Source organism: Microcaecilia unicolor, chromosome 8, assembly GCF_901765095.1.
Source record: "Microcaecilia unicolor chromosome 8, aMicUni1.1, whole genome shotgun sequence".
Taxonomy (NCBI): Eukaryota; Metazoa; Chordata; class Amphibia; order Gymnophiona; family Siphonopidae; genus Microcaecilia; species Microcaecilia unicolor.
Window position 1 is genome coordinate 246,570,801 of NC_044038.1, and position 18,472 is coordinate 246,589,272.

The 18,472-nt window shown below is 43.8% G+C and overlaps 1 protein-coding gene across 1 annotated transcript in view; it reads right to left on the reverse strand.

Moving 5' to 3' along the window:
• LOC115476527 (fer-1-like protein 4) overlaps positions 1–18,472 on the reverse strand; it is a 149,912-nt gene that overhangs the window by 26,714 nt on the left and 104,726 nt on the right. The window contains exons 34-36 of the mRNA XM_030212946.1: positions 13,559–13,690; positions 12,279–12,389; positions 1,364–1,491 (exon numbers count right to left, since the gene is read on the reverse strand). Coding sequence (XP_030068806.1) covers positions 1,364–1,491; positions 12,279–12,389; positions 13,559–13,690 — 371 coding nt within the window. The remainder of the gene's footprint in view (positions 1–1,363; positions 1,492–12,278; positions 12,390–13,558; positions 13,691–18,472) is intronic.

The following is an 18,472-nucleotide window of genomic DNA, read 5'->3' on the forward strand; positions in this document are numbered from 1 at the left end:
AAAGCGGTTTAACAGTAACATAACAAAAGAAAATGAAGTCCAATATGTGATAGGAGAGACACATTCAGCAAGATTCTCAATCACCCCGTTTAAACATAATAAAATTAAAATTACAGTTAAAATCACTGTCCTAAGGAACCAATCAGATTGGAGAACATTCTTTTTTTTTATTTATTCATTTATTCATTTAAACAATGTTTACAAGAAACATCTTGCTTAGGAAAGTGTCATATAACTGGGAACTATTATAAAAGGAAAATACTCTCAAAAACAAGCATATAAATCTATACACTTTCAAATTTATACGACACTTAAGTCCATAATGGGAGATCCAAGATTTTGGGTAATCTAAGGGGAGAAATAATATAGGAAAAAAGTTGCTAGGTAAATCCTTCTCTGCTAAGAAATTATACATTATTCTTTAAAGCATTCTCCATTTTAACTGAGGCTACTAATGCTGACAGATGTTCAGGTTCAGTAAATACATATTTCTTCCCCCCTAGCCTTACTATGCACTTGCAGGGGTACCTTAAAAAGAAGACACCCCCCAAGTGCAGAATTTCTGGCTTAAGGAGTAAGAATTGTTTCCTCCGTCGACGTGTCTCCTTGGAGACATCAGGAAATAACAATATTTTGAGGCCCAAAAAGGGGTTCTCTTTATTACGGAAAAAAAAGGCGGAAGATCCAATTCTTATCAGGTAGTAGGGCGACAGTCGCTACCAAAGTAGCGGCTGTGACCAATTCAGAGTCAGAAGTCTCAAGCAAAAGAGAAACGTCAATAGGTTTTTCAGTCTCTTGATTCAAGTTCCTTTCTGGGACATAATAAACTTGGGAAAAGGGTGGAAAGTCCTTTTCCTGAACATTCAAATTTTCACGAAAATAACGTTTCAACATATCAAGAGGAAAAACATTTGGAATCCTAGGGAAGTTAACGAATCTCAGGTTATGATTTTTAGTATAATTGTCAAAAGCCTCTGATTTACGCCTGAGATTAGTTACATCTTTTACCATCAAAGTTTGTAACGTTTCCATCTTCATAACCCTTTGGTCAATTTTTTCCATTTTGTCATTTAAAACTTTAAACTCTTCCTCTTTTTTTTTCAGGTCACTTTCAATAGTCTTTACTCTAGGCAAAAACTCTTCAGTTTGCTTAAGAAAACATTGTCCCAGATTGGACATTAAATCCCACAGAGTGTCTAAAGTCACATTCTTTGGCTTGGCTACTAACTCTTTAGGAAGTTGATTGGAGAACATTCTGAACCGAATTTATAACACAACCTAGCCATGTAAGTCCAGTTTTCACCTGCTTTACTTTCACAGAGAGATAGTATAAGCAGAAAAATATTAAAAAGAACAAACTTACTCTCCAAAGACAGGATTCAGTTGCTTGGGAATATATCTGTCCTTAGTGTCCTTTACCTGCTCCCCAACCTTCACCACCACATAGGGATCTGCCTTCCCGTTGGGATCCGCTGGTGATAGGTTACTTGCCTAAAATTCAAAATATAGTTCAAGACTATTTAATATCAGGCACAGCACTTTGATAGAGCAGCCCCTCCTTACATCTCTACCCTCATCTCCCCTTACGTTCCTACCCGCAACCTCCCCTCTCAAGACAAATCCCTCCTTTCAGTACCCTTCTCCACCACCGCCAACTCCAGGCTCCACCCTTTCTGCCTCGCCTCACCCCACGCCTGGAACAAACTCCCTGAGCCCATACGCCAGGCCCTCTTCCCTGCCCATCTTCAAATCCTTGCTCAAAGCCCACCTCTTCAATGTCGCCTTTGGCACCTAACCACTATACCTCTATTCAGGAAATCTAGACTGCCCCAACTTGACATTTCGTCCTTTAGATTATAAGCTCCTTTGCGCAGGGGCTGTCCTTCTTTGTTAAACTGTACAGCGCTGCGTAACCCTAGTAGCGCTCTAGAAATGTTAAGTAGTAGTAGTAGTAGTAGTAGATCTGGCTAGAAAATCTCTCTGGATATGAAGATGTGCCAGAGTGACTACTACTGAACCACTTTGGACCGAAACTTGTTTCTGGATAATAGTGGGATACAAGAACACATAAATATTGTAGTATCATTGGCTTGAATCTCTCCGTACCACCAAAGTCAATACTTGTCACTATAGATGTCTCTTGTTTTCCTGAGAGCTTATATCTGTGGACATCCATAAGCAAAGTTCCTCCCTGTTTTAATTTAATTAAACCACTCTATTATATCCCAGGTTAGTGCAATATATATATATATCAAACTTATTAAACCATAAACCATAGTTCTTAGTGGAATTCCGGACTTGGCATGAGAAGTTGTAACAGTGTTGGGGCCACTTGGCAATAGAGACCTTAACATGATCAAATTTGAGATAATAACTGGAGTGAAGGCAGTAAGGAAGTCTGCTGCATCGGTATTTAACTTTCAAAAGAGCATCTCTGATAAAATGAGGAAAATGATTAAAAAGAAAAGAAAACTAAAAGGAGCCGCTGCAAAGGTTAAGAATTTAAATCGGGCATGAATGGGGGGTCACGTGATGCTCTGAGGAGAGGAAGACGTGGTCCCGCGATCTCCCGGGCCCTGGCTCTCTAAACTGCTGTAAAATTGGATCCTCAGCTTACATCTTTCCCCAAAAGACGATAAAAGGAACAGTTTAACCCCTCATGGACAGATACTTAAGTTCGCCAACGCAAACAATGGCGAGCCGAGGGAGTAAAAAGGAAAAAGAAAAAGTAAAGGCGCCAACGGCGGTAGTAGAAGAGCGGCCTGCAAACGGGGGAACCCGATTTACTACGGAGCAACTGCAACAGATCGTGGAAGCAATGGACACTGCACTAGATCCGAAACTAGATAAATTATACATGAAAGTGACCAACCTGGAAATGCTCATAGCAGACACGATGAAACGAACAGGAGAACTAGAAAGCAGAGTCTCCGCCGTAGAAGACGCAGCAGGCCCCGCGACGCAGAGAGAAAAGAAAATGGCCGCCACACTGGAAATGCTGTCAGCAAAAGTGGAGGACCTAGAAAACAGGTCACGGCGGGGAAACCTTCGCATAGTGGGGCTGCCAGAGTCAGTAAATGATCGACTGTTACCCGATTTACTAGAAAAATGGTTAGCAGAAGAGTTCGCGTTATCGGACCATGCAGGGAAACTGTGCCTGGAAAGGGCTCACCGCATAGGTCGGAGGCAAGAAGGCAGGCAGACCCCACGAACAGTGATTGTAAAAGTGCACAATTATGTGCATAAAGAAGAAATTTTAAGAGGGTTTCGCCAAAAAAGAAATACGCTGCAATATGAGGGACAGCAGATATGTATCTTTCAGGATTATTCAGCAGCACTGCAGGAAAAAAGAAAAAAATTCACCCCATTGTGCCAGAAATTACATGAAAACCAACAGGTATTTATGCTGATTTACCCAGCAATATTAAAGATCAAACATGAGGGCCGTTGGAGGCAATTTGAGGATATTCAGGAAGCTCAGAGATTCGCAGCGGAACTGGAGACAAGAGACCAGCAAGGAAATACTGAGCAGAAAAACGGCTGAGGCGCAAGAAGGAAGAGAGACCTGCAGTGCAAAAGGTTTGATAATGGGGACCGATACTGAGTAATAAAAGAACTTTACAATGAATGTAGAGCTGGGGCGGAGAGGGCGGGGGAGCTAGGGCCCGGGGACACGGGGAACCCCAACACCCATAAAGATAATGGGAGTAGACAAAGAGGGGAGGGGGGAAGGGAAGAGGGGGGATGGGGGGAAACCCAAAAGCGCAAAGGGGAGGGAAGGGGGAAGGGGAAGAGGGGGGGTGGAGGTTAAAGGTCACAATCAAGAAATATCACTGGAAAGCTGGGCATCGATAAAGAGGAGGAGGATTGAGAGAAGGGGGAAATTGGTAGACATTAAGATCAGGTACAAATGGAGAGGGATATTCCAAGGGGGGAGGCTGGGTCCCCTGAGGAAGGGAATAGAATGTAAACTGGAGTTTTATAGTACACACAGAGGAAATGGCTAATCTACAAGGAGGGGGGACTAGACTGATCTCCTGGAACGTAGGGGGGATCACATCCCCGGTCAAAAGGGCAAAGATCTTAAGTGCTTTAAAGCGACATAAGGTGGGAGTTGCGTGCCTACAAGAAACCAGGTTATCTCAAACAGAACACAAGAAACTACAAAGGCACTGGGTGGGAGAGATTTTTTGCTCCTCGGCGGCGGGGAGAAAAGGAGGGGTGGTGATCTTAGTGCATAAGGCGGCAGCAATTAAAGCTAAATTCCTATTTGCGGACAGTGGAGGACATTATGTAGGGGTGCAATTAAATTGGCAGGGACAGACGAGGCTGCTTGTAGCAGTTTATGCTCCCCAGTCAGGAGAAAAGAGATTTTTTGCAGATCTCTTTGCAAAGTGCCAGCAATATGGCTCGGATCCACTAATTATAGCCGGAGATATGAACCAGGTTATGGAACCAGAATTAGATAGGACAGGCAGGCAACCGAGAGTGGAGACAACGAGACCGGGTGTGCTTGAGACATTTTGTGGGGGGCTGGGGGTGGTGGACCCGTGGAGGCTACTTCATGAAACAGAACGTGATTATACACACACCTCGCGGGCCCACGGAACCCAGTCCCACATAGATTATATTTTCGTCTCACAACAGCTGTTCCCCCAGATTCTGAATGCGACTATAGGCCCAGATGAAATATCGGACCATGCTATGATATGGATAGAAATAGAGGCCCAACCATATTACCGAGCGGCTGGAGGCTGGCGTTTTCCAGCATACCTATACTCTTCCCCTGAGTTTGCCGCATTTCTGGCTGATAAATGGGCAGACTATAACCTGAACAATAAACAGCACATAGACAATGCTGGTCTTTTTTTGTCCACTGCAAAGGCGGTAATGCGGGGGGAGGTGATGGCATACATTGGAAAGAGGAATAGACAAATAGCGCAGCGGGTAGTACAGGCTGAAAGGAGGGTAAAACAGGCCAGAAGACAGTACACGGCCCACCCCACACAGGACTTGTTCGAGTCCTTAATTGCAGCACGGACAGAGTTAAATAGCCTGCTACAGGAGAGGTTTATGAGAGCCACAGTGACCCGTAAATATCATCTCCATAGATTTGGGGACCGCCCGGGAGGCATGATGGCTAGACTGATAAAGGGAGCTCGCAGACGACTAGCGGTGACTAGCATACGCAGTGGCCCTAACTTATGCACCACAAGCCCGGAGGAAATCGCGAAGATATTTAGAGACCATTTTGAGGAGGTGTACTCAGGGGAGCAGACAAGGGAGGATCTAAGGGGAAAGATACAGGAGTATATAGCTCAGTCGAAAATACCACATTTGACGGGAGACCAGATGGAGTCACTGAACTCACCATTAGACGCAAAGGAAGTAATGAAGGCCATACAGGCCCTGAAAATGCACTCAGCTCCCGGGCCTGATGGGTTTTCGGGTGAGTTTTATAAATTGCTTAAACAACAAGTAGTGGGGCCCCTACTAGGCTTGTTTGAAGAGGCGGTAGAAACAGGAAGGCTCCCTAGATACGCAAATGAAGCGCTAATTACATTAATCCCCAAACCAGGAAGAGATACCACAGACCCGGCTGCTTATAGGCCTATTTCATTAATTAATGTGGATGTCAAAATCTTGTCAAGACTATTAGCAGAACGCCTAGCAAGAGTACTCCCAACGTTAGTAGGAGAGGAACAAGTGGGATTCGTCCGTGGTAGACATTCGGTGATAAATGTCCGAAAGCTGCTGGCAGCAGTGATAGCGGCACCTGGGGGGAATGCAACAAGCCTAGTGATTAGTTTGGACGCGGAACGTGCATTTGATAGGGTAATATGGTCATTTATGTTTGAGACACTCCAATGGGTGGGAATAAGGGGCTGGTTTCTAGAAGCGGTTAAGATGCTTTATGTGGACCCACGGGCCAAATTGCTGGTAAATGGGGTTAGAACTCAAGAATTTCCCATAAGGCGGGGAACAAGACAGGGGTGTCCTCTATCCCCATTATTATTTTTGATATCATTGGAACCCCTATTATGTAAAATCCGTGCAGAGCCTGGAATCCGGGGAATGAGGGTAGGCAAAGGAGAGGTGAAGTTACTAGCTTATGCAGATGACATAGTGTTATTAGTAGAAGATCCGCAGACTTCGGTGGAGCGGCTACTTGAGAAGATAGGGGAGTATGGGAAGCTATCAGGGTTTAGATTAAATTTGGGGAAATCTTTGGCACTGCCGATGTCTCCCATAGTTCAGACCAGCTGGAGTGGCCCCTTTCCTTTTAAATGGGCGGAAGAGAAGCTTACGTATTTGGGGGTGGAAATCCCGGTAGATCTGTCCACATTGTATAGAAGGAATGTACGACCCCTGCTGGAGGAAACTAAACGCCTCCTAGGAATATGGGGCTCGTGTCCACTTTCCCTGGCAGGGCGCATTGCGCTATTTAATATGATGATAGCACCGAAATGGTTGTATAGATTCCAGATGCTGCCATTATATCTACGGGGAAGGGAGGAGAAAACACTACATGAAACCTTAAGAAAGTTTTTATGGAATAGTAAACGCCCCAGAATAGCGTTGAATGTACTGTGTAAGCCTAAAACACATGGAGGTATGGGATTACTCAGTATCAGGTACCTCACAATTGCCTGCACAATGAGACATGTTCGGGATTGGCTAGTAGGAAGCCAACAATTTACAAACACCCAGCTGGAAGCATCATTGAATCCGGAGGTACATCTTAGCTGCCTAATGCACACCTTAAAAACAAGACCAGTGGGGCAGCAACCTTTGAACTGTTTTGTGCGATCAGCAAGAGCAATGTGGCGGTGGCTGTGTAGAAGACAAGGCTTCGCGGCAGGGACAACTCCTTTTCTATCATTGACTCTTAACCCTGATTTCCCAGATGGTTCATCAGCGCAACACTTTAAGTCATGGAAGATGAAGGGGATTCGGTACCTATTTCAATTGCTGGATGCGGAAGGGCAGGTAAAGCCACTGACAGCATTACAAAGAGAATTTGGTTTGACTGCATCAGATTTTTATGCTTATGCACAAGTGAAGCACTACGTACAATCATTGGGAGCAATGAATCTGGCAGAAGACGTGCAAGAAACGCTAGCAACAGCACTCACTCTAGGATCGGAAAATTTGGTGCCACTGCGATTTCACCATAGACACCTGTTAGACACAACAGAAGATATAGATTATCGCAAACTGGCACGAGACTGGAAGAGGGACCTTAAAGTTGAGATTACAGCTGATATGCTGCAAGGCTACCTGCTATCCATTTTACATAGGGCGGCGTTCATAAGGCAATGGGAACAGCAATACAAGTTTGCCACGCGGGCTTATATCGCACCAGCCAGAGCGCGAAAGGCAGGTTTTGGAACAGGAACTTGTCCCAAATGCGGAGAAGAAAAGGCGACTTTGGGCCATATGTTCTGGCAATGTACACAGATTAGAACATTTTGGAAGCAGGTTTTGGCAGAGACAAGTCATTACTGGAAGCGGACAGTGGGAGAAACCCCGCTGGTATTATTTGATGTATATGCTATTGCCAAACCGATTCCTGTGGGATGCACAGGCTTTCTAAGAAGAACAGTGTTAATAGGAAAAAAGGTGATCCTACTCTACTGGAGAGAAACTCAGGCGCCTACAAAAGAGCTATGGAGAACAAAAATGACCGAACAGTTGCACCTGGAACTTTGTGGGCTCACCGAGGCAACTCACTCACAGCAGGAACGGAACGCATTCTGTAGGGTGTGGGAGCACTATTGGACCACCCTTCAGCCCAATATCAGGAAGAGGATCATACACAGATTAAAGGGGAGAGAGAAGACACCAGTGACACCCTTGGACACATCACAGAAGTGACATTGGACCTTTAACCAGGCCTTAGAGGGAGAGGGTGGGAAGGGAGGAGTAGGGGAGAGGGAGGGGGGATGGAGGGACTATCACAGACAATGGACCACTGACAAAGTCTGCTCACTGTTTTAGCAGCAATCAGGGTAGTTAATAGAGGATGGGTAGTTTAAGTATCATTGATAGAGACTTGCTGCAGATGTTAGGAATGATAAAATATCTGAATCAAACAGAATGTAGCATGCGGGGAAGGGGGCAGTGGGATATAAATGAAAAGTTGATAATCATATTTGGAGGAACAAATGTGGAAGAATTTATGGTATTGTGGTTACATACTCTTTCTCTGAAAATGTCTGTTATCTTCACATTTGTATTGGATACGTTGTTAATAAAAATTATTGAAAGATAAATCGGGCATGAACATTGTTTAAAAATACTATCTATGAAGCTCAGACCAGATGTATTCAAGTATGAAAAAATGTGGAAGGAAGGTCAAATGGCAGCTGGCATGGTTAAATGGTGAGGTAAAAGAGGCTATGAGAGCCAAAAGAACAGTTTAAAAAAAAAAAAAAAATAGAAAAAGGACCCAAATGAAGAAAACAGGAATCAGCATGAGCACTGGAAAATTAGATGCAAAGCATTGATTAAAGAAGATTAAAAGCGAATTTGAAAAGAAGTAAACTCATAGCAAGAACATTATCGGGTACATTAGAAGCAGTTGGGCCATTAGATCTTCAAGGAGTTGAGGAGCAATCTAGGAGGACAAAGCCATCGCAGAGAGACTAAGAGGGGCATTCTCAATATGACGTCTAAATCCAATTATGGATGTCTAGTGAAAAAACATTCAAAAATCCAGTAGTGAACATGACCATTTCAAACCAGACAAACATCCAACTTTTTGTTTTGAAAATGGCCATTTGCTAGACGTTATTGTGTTCAGTGTGTCCATTTTTTAGGACCATTTGAAAAAAAAAGTCCAAGGGAAAAACGCACAAAAACAAGTAATTTGGATGTATTGGGGTGGGGGGAGGCAGCATTCTTAGTAGACTGGCCACACAGACATCCCAGCATAATAGTGGGGCAGCCTAGGGAATGATGCAGTACACTTCACATAAAAGGATCCAGGTACAGATCTGATTGTTACCTCTTTATATTGTATGGTAATCCCTCCAAAACACACCAAAAACCTACTGTACCCAACTGTACAGCATTACAATAGCCCTTATGCCTGCAGGTATCACCTACATGTAGGTACAGTAGCTTTTTAGTGGGTTTTGGAGGGCTCACACTTTCCACCACAAGTGTACTGGTTAGAGTGAGATATGGGCCTGGGTCTCCTTCTTTACAGTCCATTGCACTGACCACTAGACTATTCCTGGGACCTGCTTGTTGCTGTAATAGGACTGGCCATAACATCTGAAGCTGTCATAGAGCCTGATATGTATTGCACTGTCATATGTTAGGAGTCTGGGAGTGGGTCAGTGACCACTGGGGGAGTAAGGAGAGTTATGCCTTAATACCTCCAGTGGTAATTTGAATAAACTTCAAAGTCTACACACTGATCCATAAGATCCTACACGGAGAATCTCCAAGTTACATGACCAATCTAATCGACCTTCCAGCCAGGAACGGGTCCAAATCTTCTCGAACATATCTCAATCTTCACCTCCCCAACTGCAAGGGTCTCAAATATAAAACCTACTACGCATCCAACTTCTCCGTCATAGGCAGCCAACTCTGGAACGCCATACCAAGATACATCCAAACAACCAACGAACACCTACCCTTCCGAAAGCTGCTGAAAACATACCTCTTCAAACAAGCCTACCCAAACGACCCAACTTAAATCACGAACCCAATCCACACCACCTACATTAACCATAACCCATTCTTCCCCCCATATTCTCTTTCCTCTCATCCTTCTCTATACAACTGTGTTATTTATGGGATACCTTATACCCATACATTGTGTTATCTTTAGGAGATTTGTACCCAAACATTGTGTTATCTCTGTGATATACTGTACCCATACACTGTAAGCCGCACTGAACCTGCTATCGAGCGGGAAAGAGCGGGGTATAAATGCTATAAATAAATAAATAAATTTAGGCTACCTGTTGGTCCCTTAGTCGTGATTGAAACAGGTCTAGCCAAAAAAGTCTTAATTTTGGCCCTAGTCATTTTCATTTTGTTCCATCATTGCAGAAAAACGTCCATCTTTTGGTCCTGCCGAAAACATGCCCCCAACATATCCCCTTGAAATCTGTACAAACTGTGGAGCAAAATGTCTAAAATTGGGGTGTCAAAAATTGCAACTTGGACATTTTTGAGAGAAAAACATCTTCTGCTGCTTTATGACATTTTTGGACCTTTTTTGTTTTGAAAATGAGCCCCTAAATTAATTATCTGCTTTAGTATTTACTACCAGTGCCCAAAATGATATTTTAGGTGATGATACAGAGGAACTGAAACAAATCTCAGTAAAACTGGAAGATGTAAAAAGTCATATCAACAAATTAAAGCTCAGCAAATCACCTGGACTGGGTGGTATACATCCCAAGGTACTGAAATATCTCACAAATTAAATTGCTTTTTGACTATTGGTAATCTGTAACTTGTCATTAAAATAATCCATGATACCTGAAGATTGGAAGGTGGCCAATGTAATGCCAATTTTTTAAAAGGTTTCTGGGGGTTATCCGAGAAACTAGAGACAGGTAAGCTTGATATAAGTTCTGAGCAAAATGGTAGAAACTATTACAAAGAACAAAATTACTGAACACTTAGACAAGCATGGATTAAAGGGACAGAGTCAACATGGATTCAGCCAAGGGAAGTTTTGTCTCACCAATTTGCTATATTTATTTGCAAGCATGAATAAACACTGATAAAGGTGAGCTGGCTGATGTAGTGTATCTACATTTTCAGAAAGCCATAGCATAGGATGCAATGCTCTGTTGAGAATTGAGAACTGCTTAATAGATTGAAAACACAGGGTAGGGTTAAAATGACCAGCTCTCTAAATGAAAGAAGGTGAATAGTGGAATGCTGCAGGATCTGTACTGGGAGCGGTGCTATTTAATATATTTATAAATGATTTGGAAATGGGAATGATGAGATGACAAAAAGACTATTCAAAGTTCATAAATCACATGTGGACTGTATGAAATTACCGGAGGAACTTGGGAGTCTGGAAGACTGGGCATCTAAATGACAGATGAAATTTAATGTACACAAGGGTAAAGTGATGCACATTGGGAAGAATAAACCAATTTATAGCTACATGACGTTAGGAGTCACCACCGAGAATAAGGATTTAGGTGTTATTGTGAACAGTACATTGAAATCTCAGTGTTTGTGGTGGTGGTCAAAATGCAAAAAGAATAGCAGAAATTATTAGGAAAGGAACAGAGAATAAAACAAAGAATATTAAGTAATAGAATAAAACAATGAATATTATAATGCCTCTGTATTGCTCATGATGCGACCTCACCCAGAGTATTGTATGCAGTTCATCATGGCAGGCCTTGCCCTAACTTGTCTAGCCAAGCTCTGCCTACCTTGCCTTTTTTGCCCTGTTCCTGTCTCCAGCTCCACCTCCAAGTTCTGGTCTGTCAGGCCAGTCCGAAGGGCTCTTTTAAGACCTAATCTCCAGCCAGTGCCGGGAGTGAAGACTCACCTACTGCCAGTAGGGGTCTACCCAGTCCCTGGGTTGGGCTTACCATCGTATCCCCTGGTGGTCCAAGAACTCACCAGTGATAGCAGAATTGCACGTCCATTTACTGCTGGATTCCTTACTGCCTCCTGTTTAGGAGGCGATGAGGGCTAAATTGCTCTAGGAGTTTTTTTATGACCAATGAAAGAAATATTAAGCCTAATCTCCTGAGATATGTTATTATTCATCTCTGTAAGGGCTTCTGAGATCCTTTTCTCCCATCCTATTATATTTGGGATTGTAATGCAACTGTAGTCTCAGGTTGTTTTTCTGGGGTTTGACAATTTTTTGATCTGATTGCCTTCTGGGTCACAACCTGGTCTGTTTTTCAAGATATCCACAAAGAATAGATATGAGATATAGTTGAATACAATGGAAACAAGACAAGCAAATCCATCTAGCCCTCAAAAATCCAATTTGGGAATCTCTGCTGTAGTCTGCATACTATAAATGTTACCTTTCCAATATGTGTCATCCCTCACCCCTCTTGCTATGTAATGACTGACATCCCCATATATAACAGTATTTAATAGGGTTACAGCTATGTATCTAGACACGGTCCACAGACTGATTTCAGATATTACATGAAAGCTCTCTCCAAAGCAGCAGAGACCAGATTTATCCAATGGGTGAGGAAGAGCTAAATACTGTTGGAAGAGGGGCCTGAGAGCAGAAAAAGCCTCTTAGTGCTACTTACTTTAATGACATAAACTCGCACAAGAACCTTGATGGGTCGGTTTCTGGGAACGCCATGCATGATCTTAAAATCTGTCCCTGCTTCATCAGCAGGATAGATATAAAATGATCCCTGAAAGAAGAACAGGAAGTAATTACATTTCTCTTTTTACTGCTGGCCTCGTCATTTCTTTCTGATCCTTTGAGTGTTCAGATTAGTTGGAATTGTGGCACTTTAGGTACGTTTTAGGTCTCATTCTTTTTCAGGTTGTTATTGAATCTATGATTTTCTCTATTCTTGATTATTCTAACATTGTCTGTCTAAGACTCCCAGATGAACAATTGAAAAGATTACAGACCATTCAAAACGTGGCACCTAAACTGATATATGTTCAGCTACTTGGTCTGATCATGGAACCCCTTTTTTTTAGTGACGCTGCATTGGCTTCTCTGTAAAGCGAGTATTAAGTGGAGGAGTGGCCTAGTGGTTAGGGTGGTGGACTTTGGTCCTGGGGAACTGAGAAACTGAGTTCGATTCCCACGTCAGGCACAGGCAGCTCCTTGTGACTCTGGGCAAGTCACTTAACCCTCCATTGCCTCGTGTAAGCCGCATTGAGCCTGCCATGAGTGGGAAAAGCGCGGGGTACAAATGTAACAAAAAAACAACAACAATAAAAAAAATTACTGAGATTAGTTTACAAACCCTTTACGGGCTGGGCCCTAACTACCTACAAGACTATATAAGGCTTTACCAGTCAAAGAGAGCCCTCAAATCCCCCCAAGATGTCAGACTGGTCATTCCTACTTTGTACTGACTGATATGGCTATATTAGAAAGGATTCTGATTGGTCATTCAGGAAAGGAGTTCCACATTACAGAAAAAGCAAAAGATCCAGTTTCAGACAGCGGAGCATATTGAATTGAGGGAGCATCTAAGAGTTTCCAGCCCATGGACTTCAAAGTATCCCAGGGCCGGTACAGGAAATCCAGTGTGGAGCGTTAATATTGACTCTGTGATACTTTGGACAGTACAGGAAGTCAGGGACTAGAGTGTTACACATAATTAATTCTGTGATATCAAGTTGGACTTTGACTGTTGGCATTGACTGTGACACTAGGAACAGCAGGGGGAGCCACAGACCGAAGTGTTAGCATGACCTCTGTGAACCTCTGTGATGTCAAAGAAAGTACAGGAATTGAGGACTTGCATCAAAATACTGGCTCCATGATAATGGGACATTGGTACTGACTGTGTTCAAAGAGTGATAATAGGGAGCTCAGGCTGAAATTATTACATCTTACCTTGTATTTTCCCATGAAGTTTTCATCATCATTCATATCATCTTCCTCATTCATTTTCCCTCGATGTAAAGGGAAAATGAAGAGCCAGTCTTCAAAGTTATCAAACTCATTCTCCAGTTCAGAGTTGTAAATCTAGAATCAGAAGGTGGAAAGCTCCATTACCCCAGTAAATGAAGGTTCAGAACTGATCCCAAGGCCTGTCTTTGATTTACACTCTGTTTATGTGTGAACTTGTGCCTCTGAAAGTGACGTGAAGGGGCATAATCGAACATGGCACCCAAGTTTTCATGAGGGTGTCCTCGCATGATGGCCCCACGAAGGGGTGGAGAAACACGTATTATTGAAACAAGATGGGCATCCATCTTTCGATAATACGGTCGGGGACGCCCAAATCTCAACATTTAGGTCGACCTTAGAGATGGTCAACCTAAATGTTGAGATGGTCTACCTCAGAGATGGTCGTCCCTGTTTTTCAGCCATAATGGAAACCGAGGATGCCCATCTCAAAAATGACCAAATCCAAGCCCTTTGGTCGTGGGAGGAGCCAGAATTCGTAGTGCACTGGTCCTCCTGACATGCCAGGACACCAACCGGCACCCTAAGGGGCACTGCAGTGGACTTCACAAATTGCTCCCAGGTGCATAGCTCCCTTACCCTGGGTGCTGAGCCCCCCAAAACCCACTCCCCACAACTGTACACCACTACCATAGCCCGTCTCATCTTCCGCCAGGGTCGCTTTACTCATACTACCCCTCTCCTCAAAACCCTTCACTGGCTCCCTATCCGTTTTCGCATCCTGTTCAAACTTCTTCTACTAACCTATAAATGTATTCACTCTGCTGCTCCCCAGTATCTCTCCACACTCATCCTTCCCTACACCCCTTCCCGTGCACTCCGCTCCATGGATAAATCCTTCTTATCTGTTCCCTTCTCCACTACTGCCAACTCCAGACTTCACGCCTTCTGTCTCGCTGCACCCTATGCCTGGAATAAACTTCCTGAGCCCCTACGTCTTGCCCCATCCTTGGCCACCTTTAAATCTAGACTGAAAGCCCACCTCTTTAACATTGCTTTTGACTCGTAACCACTCGCCTCCACCTACCCTCCTCTCTTCCTTCCCATTCACATTAATTGATTTGATTTGCTTACTTTATTTATTTTTTGTCTATTAGATTGTAAGCTCTTTGAGCAGGGACTGTCTTTCTTCTATGTTTGTGCAGCGCTGCGTATGCCTTGTAGCGCTATAGAAATGCTAAATAGTAGTAGTAGTAGTAGTAGTAGTACATGTGGGTACAGTGGGTTTCGGGTGGGTTTTGGAGGGCTCACATTTACCACCACAAGTATAACAGGTGGGGGGGATGGGCCTGGGTCCGCCTACCTGAAGTGCACTGCACCCACTAAAACTGCTCCAGGGACCTTCATACTGCTGTCATGGAGCTGGGTATGACATTTGAGGCTGGCACAAAATATATATATTTTTTTCATTTATTTTTTATTATTTTCAAAAATAAACTCAGTAACAATAAGAACATTCCTGATACATCAGATGCTCTATACAATAACCATCTATAACACATTTGTATGTTCATGCTCTACCTCCCCCACCCATCCCTCTCCCTCCCTGTGGCACAAAATATTTTAAAAGATATTTTTTTGAGGGTGGGAGGGGGTTGGTGATCACTAGGGGAGTAAGGGGAGGTCATCCCCGATTCTCTCCGGTGGTCATCTGGTCAGTTCAGGCACCTTTTTGTGCCTTGGTCATAAGAAAAACAGGACCAGGTAAAGTCGTCCAAGTGCTCGTCAGGGATGCCCTTTTTTTCCATTATGGGTCGAGGACGTCCATGTGTTAGGCAAGCCCAAGTCCCACCTTCACTACGCCTTTGACATGCCCCCGTGAACTTTGGTCATCCCTGAGATGGAAAGCAGTTGTGAACGCCCAAAATCGACTTTCGATTATACCGATTTGGGTGACCCTGTGAGGATGCCCACCTTCCGATTTGTGTCAAAAGATGGGCGTCCTTCTCTTTCGAAAATGAGCCTGCTAGTCTCCTGTCCTATGAAATTATTTAAACATCTACCCATTGGGGGACTATTATGACTATTTAAATTTAGCAAGAGAGGAAGGGCAGTTTCCAGTATCTTTGGGGCCCATGACTCCAATATTTAAAAAATGAAAAGAAAAATGTTTAGGATTGTTCCAATTACTGACTTGTAGCAAGTTTACCTTTTCGGTGAAGTTGATGGCAGTTGTTGCATTTTAGCTGAAAATTTGTCATTTTGACTCACATGGTTTTAAATGTTATTTCAGTACAGAAACTTGTCTTATTACTGAAATCTATTTAATTTTGGACAAAGGGCAGGTTGTTACAATTGGATTTGAGTTCTGCCTTTTATATGGTAGATCATGAGATTTTACTCTTTAAACTTAATGCTATAGGAATGTCAGGGAAGGTATTAAATTGGTTCTTCTCCTATTGTTGAGTAAATAGTGTGGTGACACTACTGTGCAGAAGGAATGGATCCTCAGGAGCTTAGTCAAGATCGGGAGGTGGGGCTGGTAGTTGGGAGGCAGAGATAGTGCTGGGCAGACTTATACGGTCTGTGTCAGAGCCGGTGGTTGGGAGGTGGGGCTGGTAGTTGGGAGGTAGGGATAGTGCTGGGCAGACTTATACGGTCTGTGCCACAGCCGGTGGTAGGAGGCGGGGCTGGTGGTTGGGAGGCGGGGATAGTGCTGGGCAGACTTATACGGTCTGTGTCAGAGCCGGTGGTTGGGAGGTGGGGCTGGTAGTTGGGAGGTGGGGATAGTGCTGGGCAGACTTATACGGTCTGTGTCAGAGCCGGTGGTTGGGAGGTGGGGCTGGTAGTTGGGAGGTGGTTATAGTGCTGGGCAGACTTATACGGTCTGTGCCACAGCTGGTGGTGGGAGGCGGGGCTGGTGGTTGGGAGGCGGGGATAGTGCTGGGCAGACTTATACGGTCTGTGTCAGAGCCGGTGGTTGGGAGGTGGGGCTGGTAGTTGGGAGGTGGGGATAGTGCTGGGCAGACTTATACGGTCTGTGCCACAGCCGGTGGTGGGAGGCGGGGCTGGTGGTTGGGAGGCGGGGATAGTGCTGGCAGACTTATACGGTCTGTGCCCTGAAGAGCACAGGTACAAATCAAAGTAGGGTATACACAAAAGTAGCACACATGAGTTGTCTTGTTGGGCAGACTGGATGGACCGTGCAAGTCTTTTTCTGCCGCCATCTACTGTGACACCTGAAATCCAGGGAGAAATGTAGAAACTGCAGATGAAATTCCGCCACCTTAAGAAATAGGAATGCTAGAAAGCCAAGTTTCCGTTAAAGCTATAGAGCTGCTGAGGAACTACAGTTCCCATGAGGCTGTAGGAGGTGGAACTGGAATTCAGCACAGGGCACTGAAAAGCTGAAGGTGTCCTGAGGGAGAGAGAGCTGGGGCAATGCTCCCTGAAAGCAGACCCTATAGAAGCCAGCCAGTAGGAAGGGTGTGTCCTCCAGCTAGCAGAAATGAAGCATGGACTGACTTTTTCCTGTTCTTGAGAAATGCTGGAAGCTGAGCAGGGAAGAACCACAGGTGGGCTTTAAACTTATGAGCTGTTTTATTCTGGTTGGTCTTTCAATTGCAATCACTGAGGAAAGGCTACTAGGAATATGTGCTTCAAAGGAGAAGTTTAATGGTTTTCTGGATGTTTTGGTTAATACCCCAGCAAATCTGAGGAGAGGGGGATTAAAACCCTGATGATTTAAAGCCAGCATGAAATTGCTTAAGGGTATTAGGTAATGGGAGGTGAATTGACCCCAGAAATGTGCTGAGCTTTCAAATGGCAGTTTGGGAAAAGAAAAGGACTGTCGTGAAACGCTAAATCTCTTTATGTTTGTGATTTATGTTGATGCAGTATTTGTGCTGTTTATTTTTCTAGTAAAGTATTAAAAGGGACTGAGAGTGGAGGCGGGGTGGTAGGCCAAATGCAGTCCAAGAACATCCAAACTTATATACCAGAAGCACTGGCCACTATTTCTGGGATAAGCAGTATAAAATGTTTTGTACTTTTTTGGGATCTTGCCAGGTATTTGTGATCTGGATTGGCCGCTGTTGGAAACAGGATGCTGGACTTGATGGACCTTTGGTCTTTCCCAGTATGGCAATACTTATGTACTTATGTACCTTGCCATAAGAAGGTAGCTTACCCAACACTACAAGAGCTGACCTGGAGGAGGCGCTCTATGACAACTGATAGGGGAAAGTTTTAAAAAGTTGGAATCTGAGTTGTGGTGTCCCTTGGGGGATCTTCTTTAGCTCTGTATATTTGTGTTTTCTGGTGAAATTTGGGTAATATCATTTTATTTATGCCAATGACCTTCAACTTATTTTTCCACTTCAAGATTCTATGGATGGAAAATAGTTCTTTGGATGAAGGGAGGCCCACTTTTTAAAATTAAATGTGTTTTGTGTGTGATGGCAAAAGCAAATCTTTATCAGCTACAGGTCCAGTGTTAGAAGGGAAGGAATTGCCAGTAGAATGTATAGTCTGATGTTTAGGTTATTTTGATAGGTTCTTCCTTATCGTTTGAACCCCAAGTAGTGAAGACTTGCTTTAATGATTAAAATTACTGTAGTATTTCTCTCTTTCCCCCACTCCATGGTCTCCACATCTCTCTGTGTGCCTCCCCTCTTCAGCATCTCTCTCTCTCCTTCCATCCCGAATACCCTCTTTAGCATCTCTCTTCTTTCTCCATTCCCATGGTCTCCAGCATTTCTTTCCTTCTCTGCCCCACATGGTCTACTCCTCTCTTCCTCCTCTTCAGCATTTCTCTCCTCCTGTGCCGCTGCAACAAAGTGTTTATCTTTTTTACCTTGATTCCCAGGGGCAGCGACTCTGCCATCTGACACAGAGCCT